This window comes from Dipodomys spectabilis, unplaced genomic scaffold (assembly GCF_019054845.1).
Source record: "Dipodomys spectabilis isolate Male_0828 unplaced genomic scaffold, ASM1905484v1 ptg000054l, whole genome shotgun sequence".
Classification (NCBI taxonomy): Eukaryota; Metazoa; Chordata; class Mammalia; order Rodentia; family Heteromyidae; genus Dipodomys; species Dipodomys spectabilis.
This window is the reverse complement of record NW_024870731.1, coordinates 40,285,370-40,301,992: the sequence shown is the minus strand read 5'-3', so window position 1 is coordinate 40,301,992 and position 16,623 is coordinate 40,285,370. Positions and strand designations below refer to the sequence as shown.

The 16,623-nt window shown below is 38.8% G+C and overlaps 1 protein-coding gene across 3 annotated transcripts in view; it reads left to right on the top strand.

Moving 5' to 3' along the window:
* Rad18 (RAD18 E3 ubiquitin protein ligase) overlaps window positions 1–16,623 on the top strand; it is a 72,388-nt gene that overhangs the window by 36,466 nt on the left and 19,299 nt on the right. For all 3 annotated transcript variants that reach the window (XM_042679804.1, XM_042679803.1, XM_042679802.1), the window contains 2 exons: window positions 7,207–7,305; window positions 10,354–10,528. In XM_042679804.1, the coding sequence (XP_042535738.1) occupies window positions 7,207–7,305; window positions 10,354–10,528 (274 nt within the window). The remainder of the gene's footprint in view (window positions 1–7,206; window positions 7,306–10,353; window positions 10,529–16,623) is intronic.

The following is a 16,623-nucleotide window of genomic DNA, read 5'->3' as shown; positions in this document are numbered from 1 at the left end:
TGTGTAACTGCCTTTTGATTTGTGACTAATGTTCTGCTTTGAGCTTATTACTAAGTACTTTGCAAATATTAATTAGTTCTCTAAAGCATCTCTCAGATGAGTATTGTATTAAAATGGAAACATTCCTGACTTCATCCTGCCCTCAGTTATAAACTTTTGTAAGGCTTTTCAATACCTGAATAGTTTGCAAATTTGTGACAAAAAGTTTAAAGCTTATTATTCCCAACCTTTTCCTTAAAAACGTCTTTCCCAGGGTAGCATCCTACTATACCTGTTAATGTTTGTATTGGCTGTTTGTTTTTAATATAAAATGAAATATCTGGCAAAGAGTAAGTTGCTAATAAATGTTGGTTGAGTGTCTAGTCATGATAGATTTTGATGGTGCTCATGGAGGTTTTTCAGTTAGGGCTAGGTATATTTTGAGAGGAAGGGTAAAGTACATTTGGACTAGATAAATGTAGAAGTGCATGCTAATGTAGGAACATGAGCCTGGAGTAGGCTTAGGCTGTAGCCAGAGCAAATCAAATCACTTTTCTTGTTGCTAGAAAGTTAAGTATGCTCTAAACTTCCTCTGATAAACTTGGGAAGCTGGAGTTATTTTTTCTTCGAGAAGAGCTAAAAAAGAGAATGTCAGATGATCACTCAGTTGTTAAAATAAGGAAGCCAGATAATGTGAAAGTAAGTTAGATAACAAAATATGTTGTCTAACAATTGTAACATTATTAAGGAAAATTTAAATTAATCAAAATATGCAAGTATTTCTTGCCCAGTCTTTACTTATTTTAGGAATCAATCTACCCTTACTAAATCAGCCATATCAAATTAATTAGTCCTACAATGTGCCTCAGTGTATACCTTTTAAGCTTTCAGGTGTTTCATAAAGCTTAATTGCTTACCCTTAATATAAGGCTTTAAATATACTATGATATATCTTCTTGGAAACATTTTTTTGTGTGTGTGTGAAAATACTGTACAGAGGGGTTACAATTACATGGGCAAGATAATGAGTACATTTCTTATCAAACATTTTAGCCTCCTCCTTTGTTTCCCCTTCCCATCCCTTCCCATCCTCCCTCTGTCCCCCTACCAAATCCTCCCCCCCCCCACCAAACTTGTGAAGTTCGTTTTCGACATAATGACTTATACATCTCATTGTTAGAATGGGTCCACCTGTATCCCTATTTAAATGATTAATTTTTTCCCTTCCCCTCCACAAATTATACCAACATCAAATACAGTGAAAGCAGGGGTTATACCATGGAGAAGGGGTGTACAAAGCAACAAAGAAATAATCTTATAAATGTGTTAGAAACAGTCGCATGAAAGAAAAAAACATTTGAATACATATCTTAGGGTTCATTTCCCTAACATCACCTTATCTGACCTTTTCTGCTTGACTCAGACATACTAGTGATTGCAAATAAGGGAGACCATGGGACCTATGTTTCTTTGGGCCTGGCTTACTTCACTTAATATAATTTTTTCCAGGTCTTTCCATTTCCTAACAAATGGGGCAATGCCATTCTTTCTGATGGAGGCATAGAATTCCATTGTGTATATATACCACATTTTCTTTTTTTTTTATTGTGAAAATACTGTACAGAGGAGTTACAATTACATGGGCAAGATAATGAGTACATTTCTTATCAAGTATTATAGCCTCCTCCTTTGTTTCCCCTTACCATCCTCCCCCCACCCCCCAATCCTCCCCGCCCCCCCCCCCCACCAAAGTTGTAAAGTTTGTTTTCGACATAACGACTTGTACATCTCATTGTTGCAATGGGTCCACCTGTATCCCTATTTAAACAATTTGTTTTTCCCCTTCCCCTCCACAAATTATACCAACATCAAATACAGTGAAAGCAGGGGTTATACTGTGGAGAAGGGACATACAAAGCAACAAAGAAATAATCTTATAAATGTGTTAGAAACAAATTCATGAAAGAAAAAACATTAAAATACATATCTAAGGGTTCATTTTCCTAACATCACATTATCTGACCTTTTCCGCTAAACTCATACATATACTAGATATTGCAAATAAGGGAAACCATGGGACCTATGTTTCTTTGGGCCTGGCTTACTTCACTTAATATAATTTTTTCCAAGCCTTTTCATTTCCTAACAAATGGGGCAATGTCATTCTTTCTGATGGAGGCATAGAATTCCATTGTGTATATATACCACATTTTCTTGATCCATTCATCTACGGAGGGGCATCTGGGTTGGTTCCATATCTTAGCTATAGTAAATAATGCTGCAATAAACATAGTCGTGCTGGTAGCTTTAGTGTGGTCTTGTTATACCATATTTTCTTGATCCATTCATCTACTGAGGGGCAGCTGGGTTGGTTCCATACCTTAGCTATGATAAATAAGGCTGCAATAAACATAATCATGCTGGTAGCTTTAGTATGCTCTTGTTTGTGAACATTTGGGTAAATGCCCAAAAGTGGGATTGCTGGGTCATAGGGGAGCTCTATGTGGAGTCTTTTGAGGAACCTCCATACTGCTTTCCAAAGTGGTTGAACAAGTTTACACTCCCACCAACAATGCAGTAAGGTTCCCTTCTGTCCACATCCCCTCCTGCATCTGTTGTTATTAGAGTTCTTGACTATAGCCATATTCTAACTGGGATGAGGTGGTATCTCAATGTTGTTTTGATTTGTATTTCTTTTATGGTAGGGAGGTTGAGCATTTCTTCATGTGTCTATTGGCCATCCTTCTTTCCTCTTCAGAGAAGTTTCTCTTTAAGTCTTTTTTTTTTTTTTTTTTTTCTTTTTTTCTTTTTTTTTCTCTTTAAGTCTTTAGCCCACTTATTTATTGGGCAGTTGTTTCTTTGAAGATTTGTTGTTGGGGGATTTAATTTTTTGAGTTCCAGGTATATTTTAGATATGAGACTCTTGTCAGATGTGTGGCTAGTGAAGATCTTCTCCCAATCTGTGGGCTTTCTATTGATCTTGCTAACTATGTCCTTTGCCATGCAGAAGCTCTGCAATTTCATGCAGTCCCATTTGTCCAACCTTTCTTTGATTTGTTGTGTTTCTGGTTCTCTATTAAGAAAATTTCGGCCTGTGCAAAGGAGACCTAGGGTTTCTTCTATTCCATCCTGTAATGTTTTCAGTGTCTGCTTTGACTTCGAGGTCTTTGATCCATTTGGAGTTGATTCTGGTGCAGGGTGATATATAAGGATCTAGCTTTAGTTTTCTACAAGTAGTTAACCAATTTTGCCAGCACCATTTACTGAAGAAGCTGTCTTTCTTCCATTCTATTTTTTTAGCTCCCTTATCAAAGATTAGATGGCTATAGATCTGTAGGTTCATTTCTGGGTTTTCAATTCTATTCCATTGGTCCTGAGGTCTGTTCTTGTGCCAGTACCAAGCTGTTTTGATTACTATGACTTTGTAGTAGAATTTGAAATTTGGTATTGATATTCTTCCAGCACTGTTTTTTCTGTTGAGGATCGTTTTTGCTATTCGGGGTCTTTTATTGTTCCATATGAATTTTTGGATTGCCTCTTCTATTTCCTTGAAGAATGAGGTTGGAATGTTGATAGGTATCGCATTGAAATTGTAGATAGCCTTGGGAAGTATTGCCATTTTCCAGGAGCATGGGAATTTTTGCCACTTTCTATGTTCTGTTTTGATTTTGGAAGCATTTTTATGACTTTTTTTTTGAGTTGCTAGGGTTTGAATTCAGGGTCTTCCATTTGTAGGTTGGGGCTCTACCAGTTGAGCTATGCCTGTAGTCCTTGTAAACATTTTTATTAAAGTTTTACATACATGTAATTTAAAAAATTCCATTTCTATGAGGCTTATTATAAAATACCAGTCCCTTCGTCTTCTATCAGTAACCTGTACGGTAACAGCTGACAGTGTGACTAAATGATAATCTATACATTTTCTTCGGGTGTATGCCAGTATTGGGGCTTGAACTCAGGGCCTCAGACTGTCATTTGGCTTTTCTGCTCTAGGCTGCTACCATTTGAGCAACTGTTTCACTTCCAGTCCAAATAAAAGTCTTTCAGACTTTTCTGCCCTAGTTTGCTAGGATACTAGTCTAGTTAGATCAGGATACTCGGATCTCAGCAACCTTTGTAGGTAGGATTACAGACATGAGCCAATGGTGCCTGGCTAATGATATCTTTTTTTTTTTTTGTCGGCCGTGGGGCTTGAACTGTGGGCCTGTGAGCTGTCCCTCAGCTCTTCAGCTCAAGGAGAGCACTCTACCACTTGAGCTACAGCGCCACTTCCGCTAATGATACTTTTGAATAGATAGTTCATTAGAAGGGACAAGAAACAGTAAGCAAACTAGTACACAAGTGATCACCAATCACTGCTTCACAGACAATATGGGGATTGGGAATAAACATAAAAGACTAAGTATGCTCACGTGAAATGTATATCCCAGTAGGTAAAATGTATAGTGGTTATTTAGTGATAAGTGCTCTCAACACAAAGTGAAGGAGTTGCTAATTTAGCTTTGATGAGCAGAAAGGTTGCTTCCAGAGGTGATGAACAACAGTGGATGCAAGTTCTCATGCTTTCCATCCTCATCAGTAGTCCTATCTGTGCGCTGAGCTTCACTATTTGTGTAGGTGTAGAGTGTTGCCTTGTTTTAACTTGTAGCTGCTTTCTCAGGCATCTTGTGATACCCTTCTTTTCCACCTGTGTGTCATCGTTGGTGAGGTATCTGAGTCTTTAAAAGTAGTTTGTTCAGCTGGGCACCAGTGGCTCATGCCTATAATCCTAGCTACTCAGGAAGCTGAGATCTGAGGATTGCAGTTCAAAGCCAGCTTGGGCAGGCTTTGAGAATCTTATCCATGAGAACCTTATCTCCAATAAACCACCAGGAAACGAAGTGGTGCTGTGGCTTAAGTGATAGAGTGCTAGCCTTGAGCTGAAGAGCTGAGGGACAGTGCCCAGGCCCAGACTTCAAGCCCCATGACCACCACCACCAACAACAACAAAAAAAAATGGTTTATTCATTTTCTTATTGCTGAGTTTTAAGAATTCTTTGTATATTTTGGATGATAGTCTTCTTAAAATCAGATGCATCTTTGACATTTCCCCATAGTTTATGTCTGTTCTTTTCATTTCACTGATATTCTATCTGAATAAATATGAAAACAGGTCTTGAAATGATTAGTAGATTCCAAGGCTTGTACTCTGGACAAAGAAAATCCAATTTAGGGACAGAAACATTACGTAATCCTTTAAATAGAAGCCAAGTAAATAGTTGAAAAAGTGAATACCCATTAATGACAAAAACTTTCAGTTAGCTTGGTTTTCTTCAGTTTGATAAAAGCTACCTCTACAACAGCTACAATTAATATACAGTGGTAAAACTGTGAATGCCTTTCCTTTACTAGGAACAGGGCACAAATGTTGATTCTTGTCAGCTTCACTCAGCATTTTACTATAGGTCCTCAGCAGTGTGATTTGGCAAGAAAGAGAAAAAAAACCAATATGCTCATCTGCATATTGGAAGAGACAAAGCTTTTACATTATAGGCAGCATGTTTATCATTCACAAGTGATTCAAATCATAAATATATGCCAATTAAATATTGTGAAAATGAATGATGTTTGAAAGGACACTTAAGAAAATGAAGAACCAGGCCACAAGTTGGAAAAAATATCAAAGTTTGTAAAGTCTGGTGCATGTTTTGTTTTTGTTTTTGTTTTCATTTTTTGGTGGGTCACAGAGCTTTAATGCAGGGCTTAGGCCCTGTCCCTGAGCACTTTTGCTCAAGGCTAGTGCTCTACCACTTTGAGCCACTGCTCCATTTCTGGTTTTTGAGTGGTTAGAGTCCCATGAAGACTTTTTTTGTTCAGACTGGTTTTGAAGCACGATCCTCAGCTCTCAGTAGCTAGGATTACAGGTGTGAGCCACTGGCACTTGGTTATTTATTTATTTATAATTTTAGTGAGTGAAAAAAATTGGCTAGATTGTTCATCACGAGATGTTCAAATACAAAATGACATGGAAACATGTAGTTAGATTTATTAGTCAATAACCTTTAGTAGACTACACGTAAGGTGAAGTGATCTTACACACTCACTTGCAAGGGCAGCAGCAGTTGCTGGGCCGGGTGTGGAGCCGGCATGTAAGCACAGCGAATCCATCTATGTGCAGTCGAAGCATACTTGGTAATGAAAATGAATCACTTTTGGCATACGGAACAAAGGTTTTGGAGTAGCTTGACAAATTTAAGTTTGTTGAATGTGGACTTAGCTATCAGCTCTCACAACTACTTGAGCTACTTAAAACTTTTAAGAGGTAAATTCAGGACTCGTAGCCAGCAGAACAGAGATGTTTACACTCTAGAGTACTCCTTGCCAAGTGGCAAATCTCCTAAAACGAGGTGAAGAGATGAGAGGGAACAATTTTATTAGTCATAATCGGTGACATTATTCACTTTCTGTAGATATTAGATTTCTTGGGCCAAAGCCAAAGCAGTAGCTGCCACATAGCTTTCCTTTCCAGCTTCACAGCTGTGGGGCAATTAGAGTTAAACCAGAAAAGGAAAATCTCTTTTTCTCAATTTGGAATTTTATTACTTTGCAAGATAAAGGCATTAAGCCTCCTTAATATTAATGCGATTACTTTAGCAAATTTCTTACCCACAAATCTGTTTCCTGGTAGCCTGAAAAAGAAAAAAATGGAGAATTGCCAGGTGTTGTAGCTCATGCCTATAATCCTAGCTAATACTAAAGAGTCTGAGCTCAAAGGATCTTAGTTTGAAGCCAACGCCGGCAGGAAAGTCCTTCCTGTCCTGGAAACTTATCTCTGGTTAACCACCAAAAAGCTGGAAGTGGAGTTGTGGTTCAAATGGTAGAGAGCTAGCCAGGAGATAGAGAAGCTCAGATAGCATCCAGCCCCTGAAGTCAAGTCCCCAGGCCTGGCAAACAAACAAACAAAACTCTCTCCTTAGGGTGGGGTTCGGGAAGAAATCTAAAGTAGCCAACAAAAGTGATAGATAGCTTATTGCCATGTTTATATTTGGGGAAGGGATAGAGAAAGAGAAAGAGGCTTCTGTGGTCCCTCTAGTCTTTTGTCTTCTGCTTGGCAGCTTTTGCCTTAGCTGTGTTTCTTTCCTGAGGCGATGCTGCTGAGCTAGCTCGTACGCCTTGTGACACTCAGTCCATCACTTAGGGATGGTTTGCTTTCTTCACCCATCACTTATAAGATCATTTTAATTTCAGGTAAAAAACATCAGAATGAATTTCAGCTTCTGGTGGATCAGGCCAAGAAAGGATACAAGAAAACTGGTTGGACATCAGAAAACAAAGCAACGGGAAAAGGTGAATCTGCAAGAGGGCTCCTATCCGGGTGCATGGGTGAGAGAGTATTCAGAACAAACATGAAGTTCATTATTTATCTTTAATATAAAAAGAAAGTAAAACCAAGAGAATTTACTCTGGAGTTACTAGGTATTTGAATTGGGAAAAAGTATCTTTAGATATACTTCAAGTAGCAGTTGTTGAATATAAACTAAGTTTATTACTCTGGGAAAAGTGATTCAAAAAAATGTCCTGAAGAAACAATCTCTAAAGTCTATCTTCCATGCAGTTAATGAAAAAATCATAAGTTCCTCAGTAGTTTAACCTTGAGGATATTTTCTAGGTATGGGATTTATTGCTGTAACTACTAAGATGTCCTACAAAGAAAATGAATTATTTTTGTTACAGAACTCTAGTGTTTACTTTAGAGGAATGCAGTCTATAGCTAATGTACTTGAATGTTCCACAGCCTATGTAGCATGTTATTAATTCTGATTCATTTTAAAATTCAAGATTAATATTAGGTTTCTGTTGCCAAGGCCAGTGAACAAAATAATCCATTGTAGCGTCTTCTTTCATTTAGCTGTTTGTTTCTCTTGTTTCTCTTTTTGTTTGTCCAACTTCTCTCAGAATTCATGTAGGTTTTTAAACATCTGTTCCTTTATTTTGTTGACAGTTCCTATTATTGTTTTTTGAGCTTATTGTTTGGACTTGCTTCCTTCTTACACTCACTTGAGTCCTTTGCTTTAGTGTTACTGTTTTTTAAGAGTGACACATTGTCTTGTTTATTCATGAATTTCATGATCCAGGATTTATGCATCTGGTTTCAGGGTTTGTAGGGACTGAATGCTCTCAGTTGGTGGTTTTTTTTTTTTGCAGCTTCCTTAAGATGGGGCAATGGCTGAGTATTTATTGGCTGTATTGAGAGATGGGTCTTTGTTCACTCACAGTTGATCTCAGTGCTCCAGACAAGTGTGAGACTTTTCTTCCTCTTAGGGTTATTGTAGATGGAAGTCACAATGTGCTAAAGAAGAGGAGTTACTACTCTGGTTATGATCTTTCTTTCTAGATAAATTTAGGATCCAAGGTGTATCTTTGTTCTTTGGTAGGAATAGAAAAATCAAGAGGGAAGGCCTGTTGGAATAATGTTAGGTATTTTGTTCTACAGGGTGGGAAGGGGTGAGAGTTAAGCTTTATAGGAGATGTAAATGGTGAGGTGGAGTGAGGTAATTGGAAGAGGGGAAAAATTAAAATTGTGTTGGGTTGGAGTGCAGTGGAGGTGAAGTTAAGAAAAATGAGTAGGTATGTCACAAGTATCACTCATGATCAAGGAGGAAGGAAGAAAGAAAAAGAAAGAAGGGGAAGAAAAACTGGGAAAAAGACAACTAGGCAAACAAACTAATAAGATGAACAGGAGCAGAAAGCAGAAAATGCAAAACAAAACAAACGAAAGAACAGATGATGCTAATAGTAGTCTAGTTTCCAGGTGAGATTTAGGTACTGAGGGAAATTAAGGGTGGGGGAACAGGTAAGAGTGAGTATGAGTTACTTGTATATGTAGGAAGGGTATAAACAGAGAGGGACTATACGTGAAGGGGATGAAACTCATTTAAAACATTAGACTGAAAGAGGTGATGGGGTTCAGATATGTTGGTTTTGGCTTGAGAGGTGATTGCTGTGAATGAACGGGGACATTAGAGAGGTGGGAGTATGAAAGAGACAGACACTGACAGATTGAAAAGATGGATTTGTATAGCATCATACATTCATGCACCTTTTTTATGGTACTAGGGACTGATTTTAGGGCCTTGAGCCTCTTGGACAAGCCCTCTACTATGGGAGCTATACCCTTAGTCAGTCCTCTTCTTTTTAGTTTGTTTATCAGCTAGGGTCTTGTGCTTTTGCCCTAACAAGAGTAGAGTCCTCCTACTTCTACCTCACAGGTGGCTAGGATCACAGGTATGCACCATCTCCTTTGAAGACCTTCATTCTGAGATCTAAGGCTAGATTTGGACAGTCACTGGCTTTAAGTGACCTCAGATTTTTGAATGATGTTCCCAACAGGGCATTTATCTTCTAGAAGCTACTGTACATGGGAAAAGAATGCAGATACTGTGCAAAAATAAAATTCCTGTTCCATGGTTTGTCTGCTTGATTGTGTTTTCCTGGCCAGTTGAGTGATACCATTGCCCAGAAGCCTTGAGTCCCTGCGTGACTAGTTCCCTTGAAGGTGCTCTTTGTGAATGTGTTTAGAAGAGGGGATTCTTGACTTTCTGATGACCCTAGGGTTGGTTCTTTCCTCTTTCCCTGATGGACCTTGTTTCTGTAATGGTGGCTTAATGATCATCAGGCAACATTAGCTTACATTTTTGTGATTTGTGGCATTCAAAAGCTTAATTACTTCTGGAAAGTGTATCTTTAATTTCCAAAAAGAAACTTCAGAAACAGAATGTGATAAAGAATTAGTAGAAATACTGTCATGTCTGATTGGTTTTTCTTTTCCATAGTAAATACATCTTATTTCATAGGTTCAGGAAATACATCTTATTTCCTAGATTCACTATCATGTATTAGTGACAAAGATTGTAGTTTTCTTACTAGCTGATCTTGAATTTTTTTGTTATACTTATTAGTGTTCTCTGATCTTGAAAGTATGCAGGTACTTCTCAGTAATGTATAAATAGAAGACCCATTAGAGTTAACTAGGTTTTCCATTGGTTCTTTTGTTTTTTTTCCTTCCCAGGTACTGGGGATTAAACCCAGAATTTCACTCATTCTAGGCAAGCAGTGTTCTTTGTCCCCTCCCATTTGTGGTACTAAAGGAAATATTAACTTAATCCTGGGAAAACATAAAGTTCATTGTGGGACTCGGTAACAACACAGTCATGTTGGTTCTTGTGTCCTGGCTGTCATTAGAGTTTTGGAACCTGTGGCATATACTTCTGTTTTTTGTTTTTTGTTTTTGAGTATTACTACAAATATTAAGTGTGATGGAAGTTGTTGATTTTGAAGTTTCTCTTCAGTCTGTTTCTTTCCAGTTTTCCATTTATTTATTTTTTTCCTTTTTAGGACAGGAAGATGTTACAGTGAAATTCTCAGATACCACCTTGGTAACAAACCACTCTCTTCAGTCAAAACCAGGCTCCCCAGGGAGATCTGAGCCCGCGGGACCAGATGATTCTTCTGGCTGCACTGATATTCAAGAAGTGGTTCTTTTCTCATCAGAGTCAGATTCATGTAATAGGTAAGGAACATGTAGCACCTGGTGATTTCACAGTTCTATTTCCCATGTATACTGAGATGGTGCTGGTGGTCCAAGCCTATAATTTTCACAGTGGCAAGCTGGGAGCGAGGAGTGTAGTGCCTTGACCACAGAGTGACTTTGTTTTCCACGTTCAAGCCTTTGTTTAGGTCATTTTTCTAGAGTTGAGAAAGAACACACGATGGGAAGTGAAATTGTTAGTGACTTGTATGGCCATACCAAATCAAGAAATGGGGTACTGCTATGACAGGCTCTATAGAGGTCATATTATTTCTCTAGTTATGCCAAAAGATAGTCTCTTTTTAACTCCTTTGCCTACACGTAAAGTGCACAGTCTTTTTTTTTCTTTTTACAAAATAATGGCCTGCAGAGTCTTCTAAGCTGGAGCAGGACTACAATTCATCTTAGTGTGGGGATGAAGCTGCCTCTAAGGTTGTAATCAATAGCATCTTTTCACTTAGTCCTCAATAAAAATGCATTGCCCCCGGCTTGCCAAAACTTGGAAAACAAAAGCATTCCCTTCTTGGTTAATAAGAACAATAAGTTAATTTACAGAAATTTGGACAGGCCTCTTGAACTCCCAGAAATCATCTGACAAGAAGCTATATAAAAATCCAAAATTATTATTAATTTATCATCTGTTTCCAAGTTGGTAAGAGAAGATCAACAAAATAGTAAGAATTTCAATTCTAAAAGAAGCCCTTACAGGAAAAAAATTAAGTTGGCAATAAAACGCGCTTTAATTATTCATATTGAACATACCCATTGAATCTGAAAACAAGGTTATTCTTAGTTGTTCATCTACCACTTTATGAAAGCTTGAATACCATTCTAGCACAAAGAAAACCAACCACTTTTCAACATGATAATAGGTCGACATTCTGTATGATGAAAAGACTGTATGAAAGAAAATTCTCACAATGTTTCCGTGCACATTAGGCCTACAGCAGCATGACTCCTCTCTTACAGAAAGTATTTTTATATGGAAAAATAGTATGGTTTTCCTGTTTTAAAAAGCCCATTGGGTGGGGTGTTGATGGCTCACACTTGTAGTCCTAGCTATTCAGGAGGCTGAGATCTGAGGATCATAGTTGAAAGCCAGCCCAGGCAGAAAAGTCCGTGAGACTTATCTCCAGTTAACCACCAGTGGCACTGTGGCTCAAATGGTAGAGCACTTGCCTTGAGCTGAAGAGCTGAGCAGGGACAGCGCCCAGGCCCAGAGTTCAAGCCCCATGACTGACCAAAAAACTCAAAAAACACCAGTGTGTCTGGCCATACATCTGTTTTTAGAAGCATGTGTTTATAAATGATTAGCACTAAGTTATTGCTGGCTGATAAAATTGTAGAAGTTTATTCCTCTGGTTTTTCTATTTTTCACAATAAACCCACATAACATGTACTTTTAAAAAGTAGAAAATATAGGGCTTTATAATGAAATAAAAAATGATTAGAAAAATGGAAATTTTAATACAAACACGATGCTTCAATATATATAAATAATAAGTATAGTTCTAGAATTATAATTCATAATTAGAATTTATTACCCACAATGGTTAAGTAGTAGAAGAATGTACAGCTTATTTACCAATTACTACACCTTTCAGAAATTGCAAGATTGTACAAAATCTCAGCAAAGCCACTTGAGTGTACTGCCTCCACTGAATCTTGACTAGTACAGAAACAAAACTTAGAGAAGATAAACAAAGATGACATACCTCTGATATGCTATGATTTCACTAGAGAAATTCGATTTTGATTGGAGGTGGGGAAAGAAAGGAGTCCCTGTCCCACATTCCTGGAGAGAGAGTGGAATTGGTTGGAGCAGATGTGGGGTGTCTGGATCCCTCTCTATGCCTGTATGTTTCCTGTCACGCCAGCCAGTGTGTGTGTGTGTGAGAGAGAGAGAGAGAGACAGAGACAGAGAGACAGACAGGGAGGGGAGGAGGAAGGGAAGGAAGGAAGGAAGGAGGGAGGGAAGGAAGGAAAGAGGGAGGAAGGGAAGGAGGGAGAGAACCTTCTTCCCTTGCTTGCTCACTCGGGTGTTCCTGGCCTCCTCAAACTCCTTTAGTTCCTGGACATTTAGTTTTGATTTGTGTTTTTAATCGTGATAGACCAGGCTCTAGCACAGTTCTTGCCCTTGTTGGGTGTAGGTAGGACATGCTGCCCTGTAGTCTCTCAGAGGAAAAGAAACCTGCCTTGGCTTGGCAGAGGAGATGTAGGATGCTGGGAGAGGGGTGGCAGGGAGGCTTCTCAGATGGGCATCCAGAAGGATGAGAAGCTTATGAGTAAAGCAGTGGAATGCGAGAGATGGAGAAAATCAGTGATCGGGGCAGCCGGAAACAGGGAGAGAATTGTAGACACAGTTGATACACAGATGATACACAGATTGCAATCAGACAACCAAAAAAAAAAAAAATCCAGACTTTTTAGTGGTAGTCCAGGGGATTAACTTAAGATCTCATGCTTATTAGGGCAAGCATTCTATTATTTGCACAACATTGCTAGTCCTTCTTGACTTGGATTTGTTTTTCAGATAGGGTTTCATACTGGTTCGCTTTGGGCTACAGTTCTCCCACCTTTGCCTCCCAAGTAGCTGGGATTACAGTTGTGTACTACCATGCTTGGAGAAAGCTAAACTTTTTTTTTTTGGGTCCGGTCATGGGGCCTGAACTCTGGGCTTGGACGATGTCCCTCAGCTCTTCAGCTCAAGGCTAGCGCTCTACCACTTGAGCCACAGTGCCACTTCTGGCTTTTTTCTTTTTGCTTATGTGGTGCTGCTGAGGAATTGAACCCAGGGCCTCATGCATGCAAGGCAAGCGCTCTGCCACTGAGCCACCTTCCCAGCCCCAGAAAGCTAAACTTTTAAAAGTGCATTTCTGTATAATCTATCAGATGTTCTATGATGTGAATTCTATTATAGGAATTCCTGCCCCATGTGCTTGTGTATTTTTAGCTTGATTCATATAACTGAGATGGGATTTTGACTGGTTTAGAATTCAGTTCATAATAGAGAAAAAAATGAGTGCTTTGAGAAGACTTAACTCTGACGGAACTGCCCATTCCTTCTAAATATTGGACACATAATAATTATTTTGGGTCAATATTCCCAGACCCTCAAAGAAAATAATAAACCAGGATCATTTTGTTCTTGTTTTGGTGACTAAAATTGGGTGGAATAAACATAATTTACAATATAAATGCTTGGGATTTTGTGTTTTAAATTGGTTAATCAAGACAGCATTGGTTACAGTCACCATAGAAGCGATTCAAGTCAGGCCCCATCCCATTTCATTTCATTTGTGGTTTTATTTTTTTCCTCCGAGACTAAGTATCTGATACTTTTTGCTCCTTGGCTGGTGCTCTACCATCTGAGCCAGGCCTCCAACCTTCCACTGGTGATTTTAAATCAGAAGACCAGATGTTACAGATCTCCAGGTTTTCCCCATGCATTGTGTCAGGATTAGGATTTTTGTCTGGCTACATTTTAGATGATCATTGCTTCCTGCAATAGTGAATTAGAATGACCTGAGAAATTCCAATTGCCTGTTTCCATTCTTGTCCTGTGATGAGCAGAAAACACTCCATTCTCACTCTCTGAAATGTCATCTCAGAAATCTCTGGAGTATTCATTTGCACATCTTCTCTGTGCTCTGTGCTCCCAACCAAGGTACATTCTAGAACATGAGTACCTAGAAAATTGCTGATTTTGCTCACTCCTATTGATTTTACCATGTAAGTGGAGTGCATTATTCTTGTATCTCAGAAGAATTCAAGTGTTACAGGATGATGGGTTTCTCTTGTAGAGGATTTTTTCCCCCCTTTTCTGTTGATTCCGCAAAAGCCCATTATAGCAGCCTTTAAGATATCATTAACATGTGGTTTTAGTTAAGTGCTGTTTGCTTCATGAGTACATTTTACGAGAGCCATTTATAACTTGTTCGTTACTGGGTATAGGTGATGGAACACATTAAAAAAATGTCAAACATCAAGATCATTAAAAGTTTGGGCAAATAACTTTGGAGAGATAATTCTGCTAATACACTTTGATCCTTTAGTCTTAACACTTCATTTCATGTGGGAACTGAGTCTAAAATCTAGTCATACAGGTGAGTTTTGAAATTCTTGTGCTTTTTGCACAGACTTTCAGATGGGAATTTTATGATCTGAACTTTGGTGGATGTAGGCATCCTGAATTTATACAGTTAGGCAAGCATCCTCAGGATGAGGAGCTGTATTCTATAGATGCTGGCCTTTCTAGGTGGAGGGCACCTGGTTATAGCACCAGTGTCATAGCCAACCCTGCCATCTCTGTCTCAGAGGCACTTGTAATCAAACTAAGGCTTAAGTGACAACAAAAATGCAACTTTGGAATGCTGCTTGTTTTTGTTTTTGTCAGTTGTGGGTCTTGAACTCTGGGCCTGGGCACTGTCCCTGATCTCTTCAGTTAAAGGCTAGAGCTCTACCATTTGAGCCACAATGCCACTTTCAGTTTTTAGATAAGAGTCTAATGGGTGTTCCTGCCTGGGCTAGCTTTCAACTGAAATCCTCTGGTCTCAGCCTCTTGAGTAGCTAAGATTACAGGTGTGAGCCACCAGTGCCTGATGCTTTTTTTTAAATACAAGTTGTTGAACCTATTGTGAGTTCTTTTAGTGTTTGATTTCTATTTGCATCAGTCATTTATACCATTGATAGCTGAAAAAGCTATTTTATTCTCGTGCTCATTTAGCTCGAGAGCTTGCAGCTCTGAATATTTCGGTAATTCAAAAATATTTCATTTCATCGACTTCCAGGGTTGGATTCTTCTTTTGTTTCTTAGGTCAGTTTGTAAGTTAGCTGCAAATACAAATATTTAATTCTGCTTCAAACTTGAATTTTTCCTGAGAGCTGGGAGGGCTCCACTATTTGGAAATAATTTAATGTGCTTATATTTCTGTTCAAAAACACCCCAAACATTCCTATACATATTTTTATGAGAATTTAAAGTCACTGGTCCAGAAAGAGTGCTTCTCTCTTTAATTTAGTGGTCTAACCTTTCTCCTTGGCACTGGTAGAAATCAATAATGTTTTGGTATTGCTGGGATCCACAGGTATGCTGGAGCCTGGTGCCCTGGGCTTCAAGGGCTGAGGCCTTAAAATAAAGCTGTATGTTTGCTGAAGTGTAATTGAATGAATAGAAGAAATATTAAAAGTATCAAGTTTAGCTGGGCACTGATGGCTCACACCTTTACTCACGAGGCTGAGATCTGAGGATCAGAGTTAAAAGCCAGCTGGGGCAGTAAAGTCTGTAAGACTCTTACCTCCCATTAACCACCAGAAAACTGGAAATGGCACTGTGGCTCAAAGTGGTAGAGTGCTAGCCTTGAGCAAAAGAGCCACCACTAGTTAGATCAATATAATGTGAAGGACCGGTTTTGCAACTTTAATTTTTCTGAGCCTTTCTCTCTCTGTCAAACTGGGAGAAAGCCCAGGGTGCGTCTATGAATTAAAGTTAATGCGTATGAAGTAATTAACACAGTAGTTGGTAAAGGTAGATGCTCAGAAAATGGTATTTTTTCTTGTTGTTCTCATTGAGTGGTAGTCTTTTTAAACCTAAAATGTTTAGTATTACAACTAAAATATATGGAGCTGTTGGACATCCTATGGAACAGATTAGCAAGAATAGCCGTTTGAGGAAGAATTCATAGTAGTGGGCAGCTTTTGTTTAAGCATCATTGTCTGGTAGGCTTTGTAGACTTTCCATCCATACTCAATGATCTGTCCTGTAGTTTTTTTATTATTTACTTATTTATTGGGTCCGATCATGGGGCCTGAACTCTGGGCCTGGCTGCTGTCCCTTAGCTCTTCTGCTCAAGGCTAGTGCTCTACCACTTGAGCCACAGCACCACTTTCAGCTTTTTTCCTTTTTGCTTATGTGGTGCTGAGGAATCGAACCCAGGGTCTCATGCATGCAAGGCAAGCGCTCTACCACTGAGCCACCTTCCCAGCCCCAGTTTTTTTTATAATTTTATGTTGCATATACTCAGTTGTACTCAAAGAGTTGCACTCTTAGGAAAAGAGATGGAGGGGGTTGAGGAGAA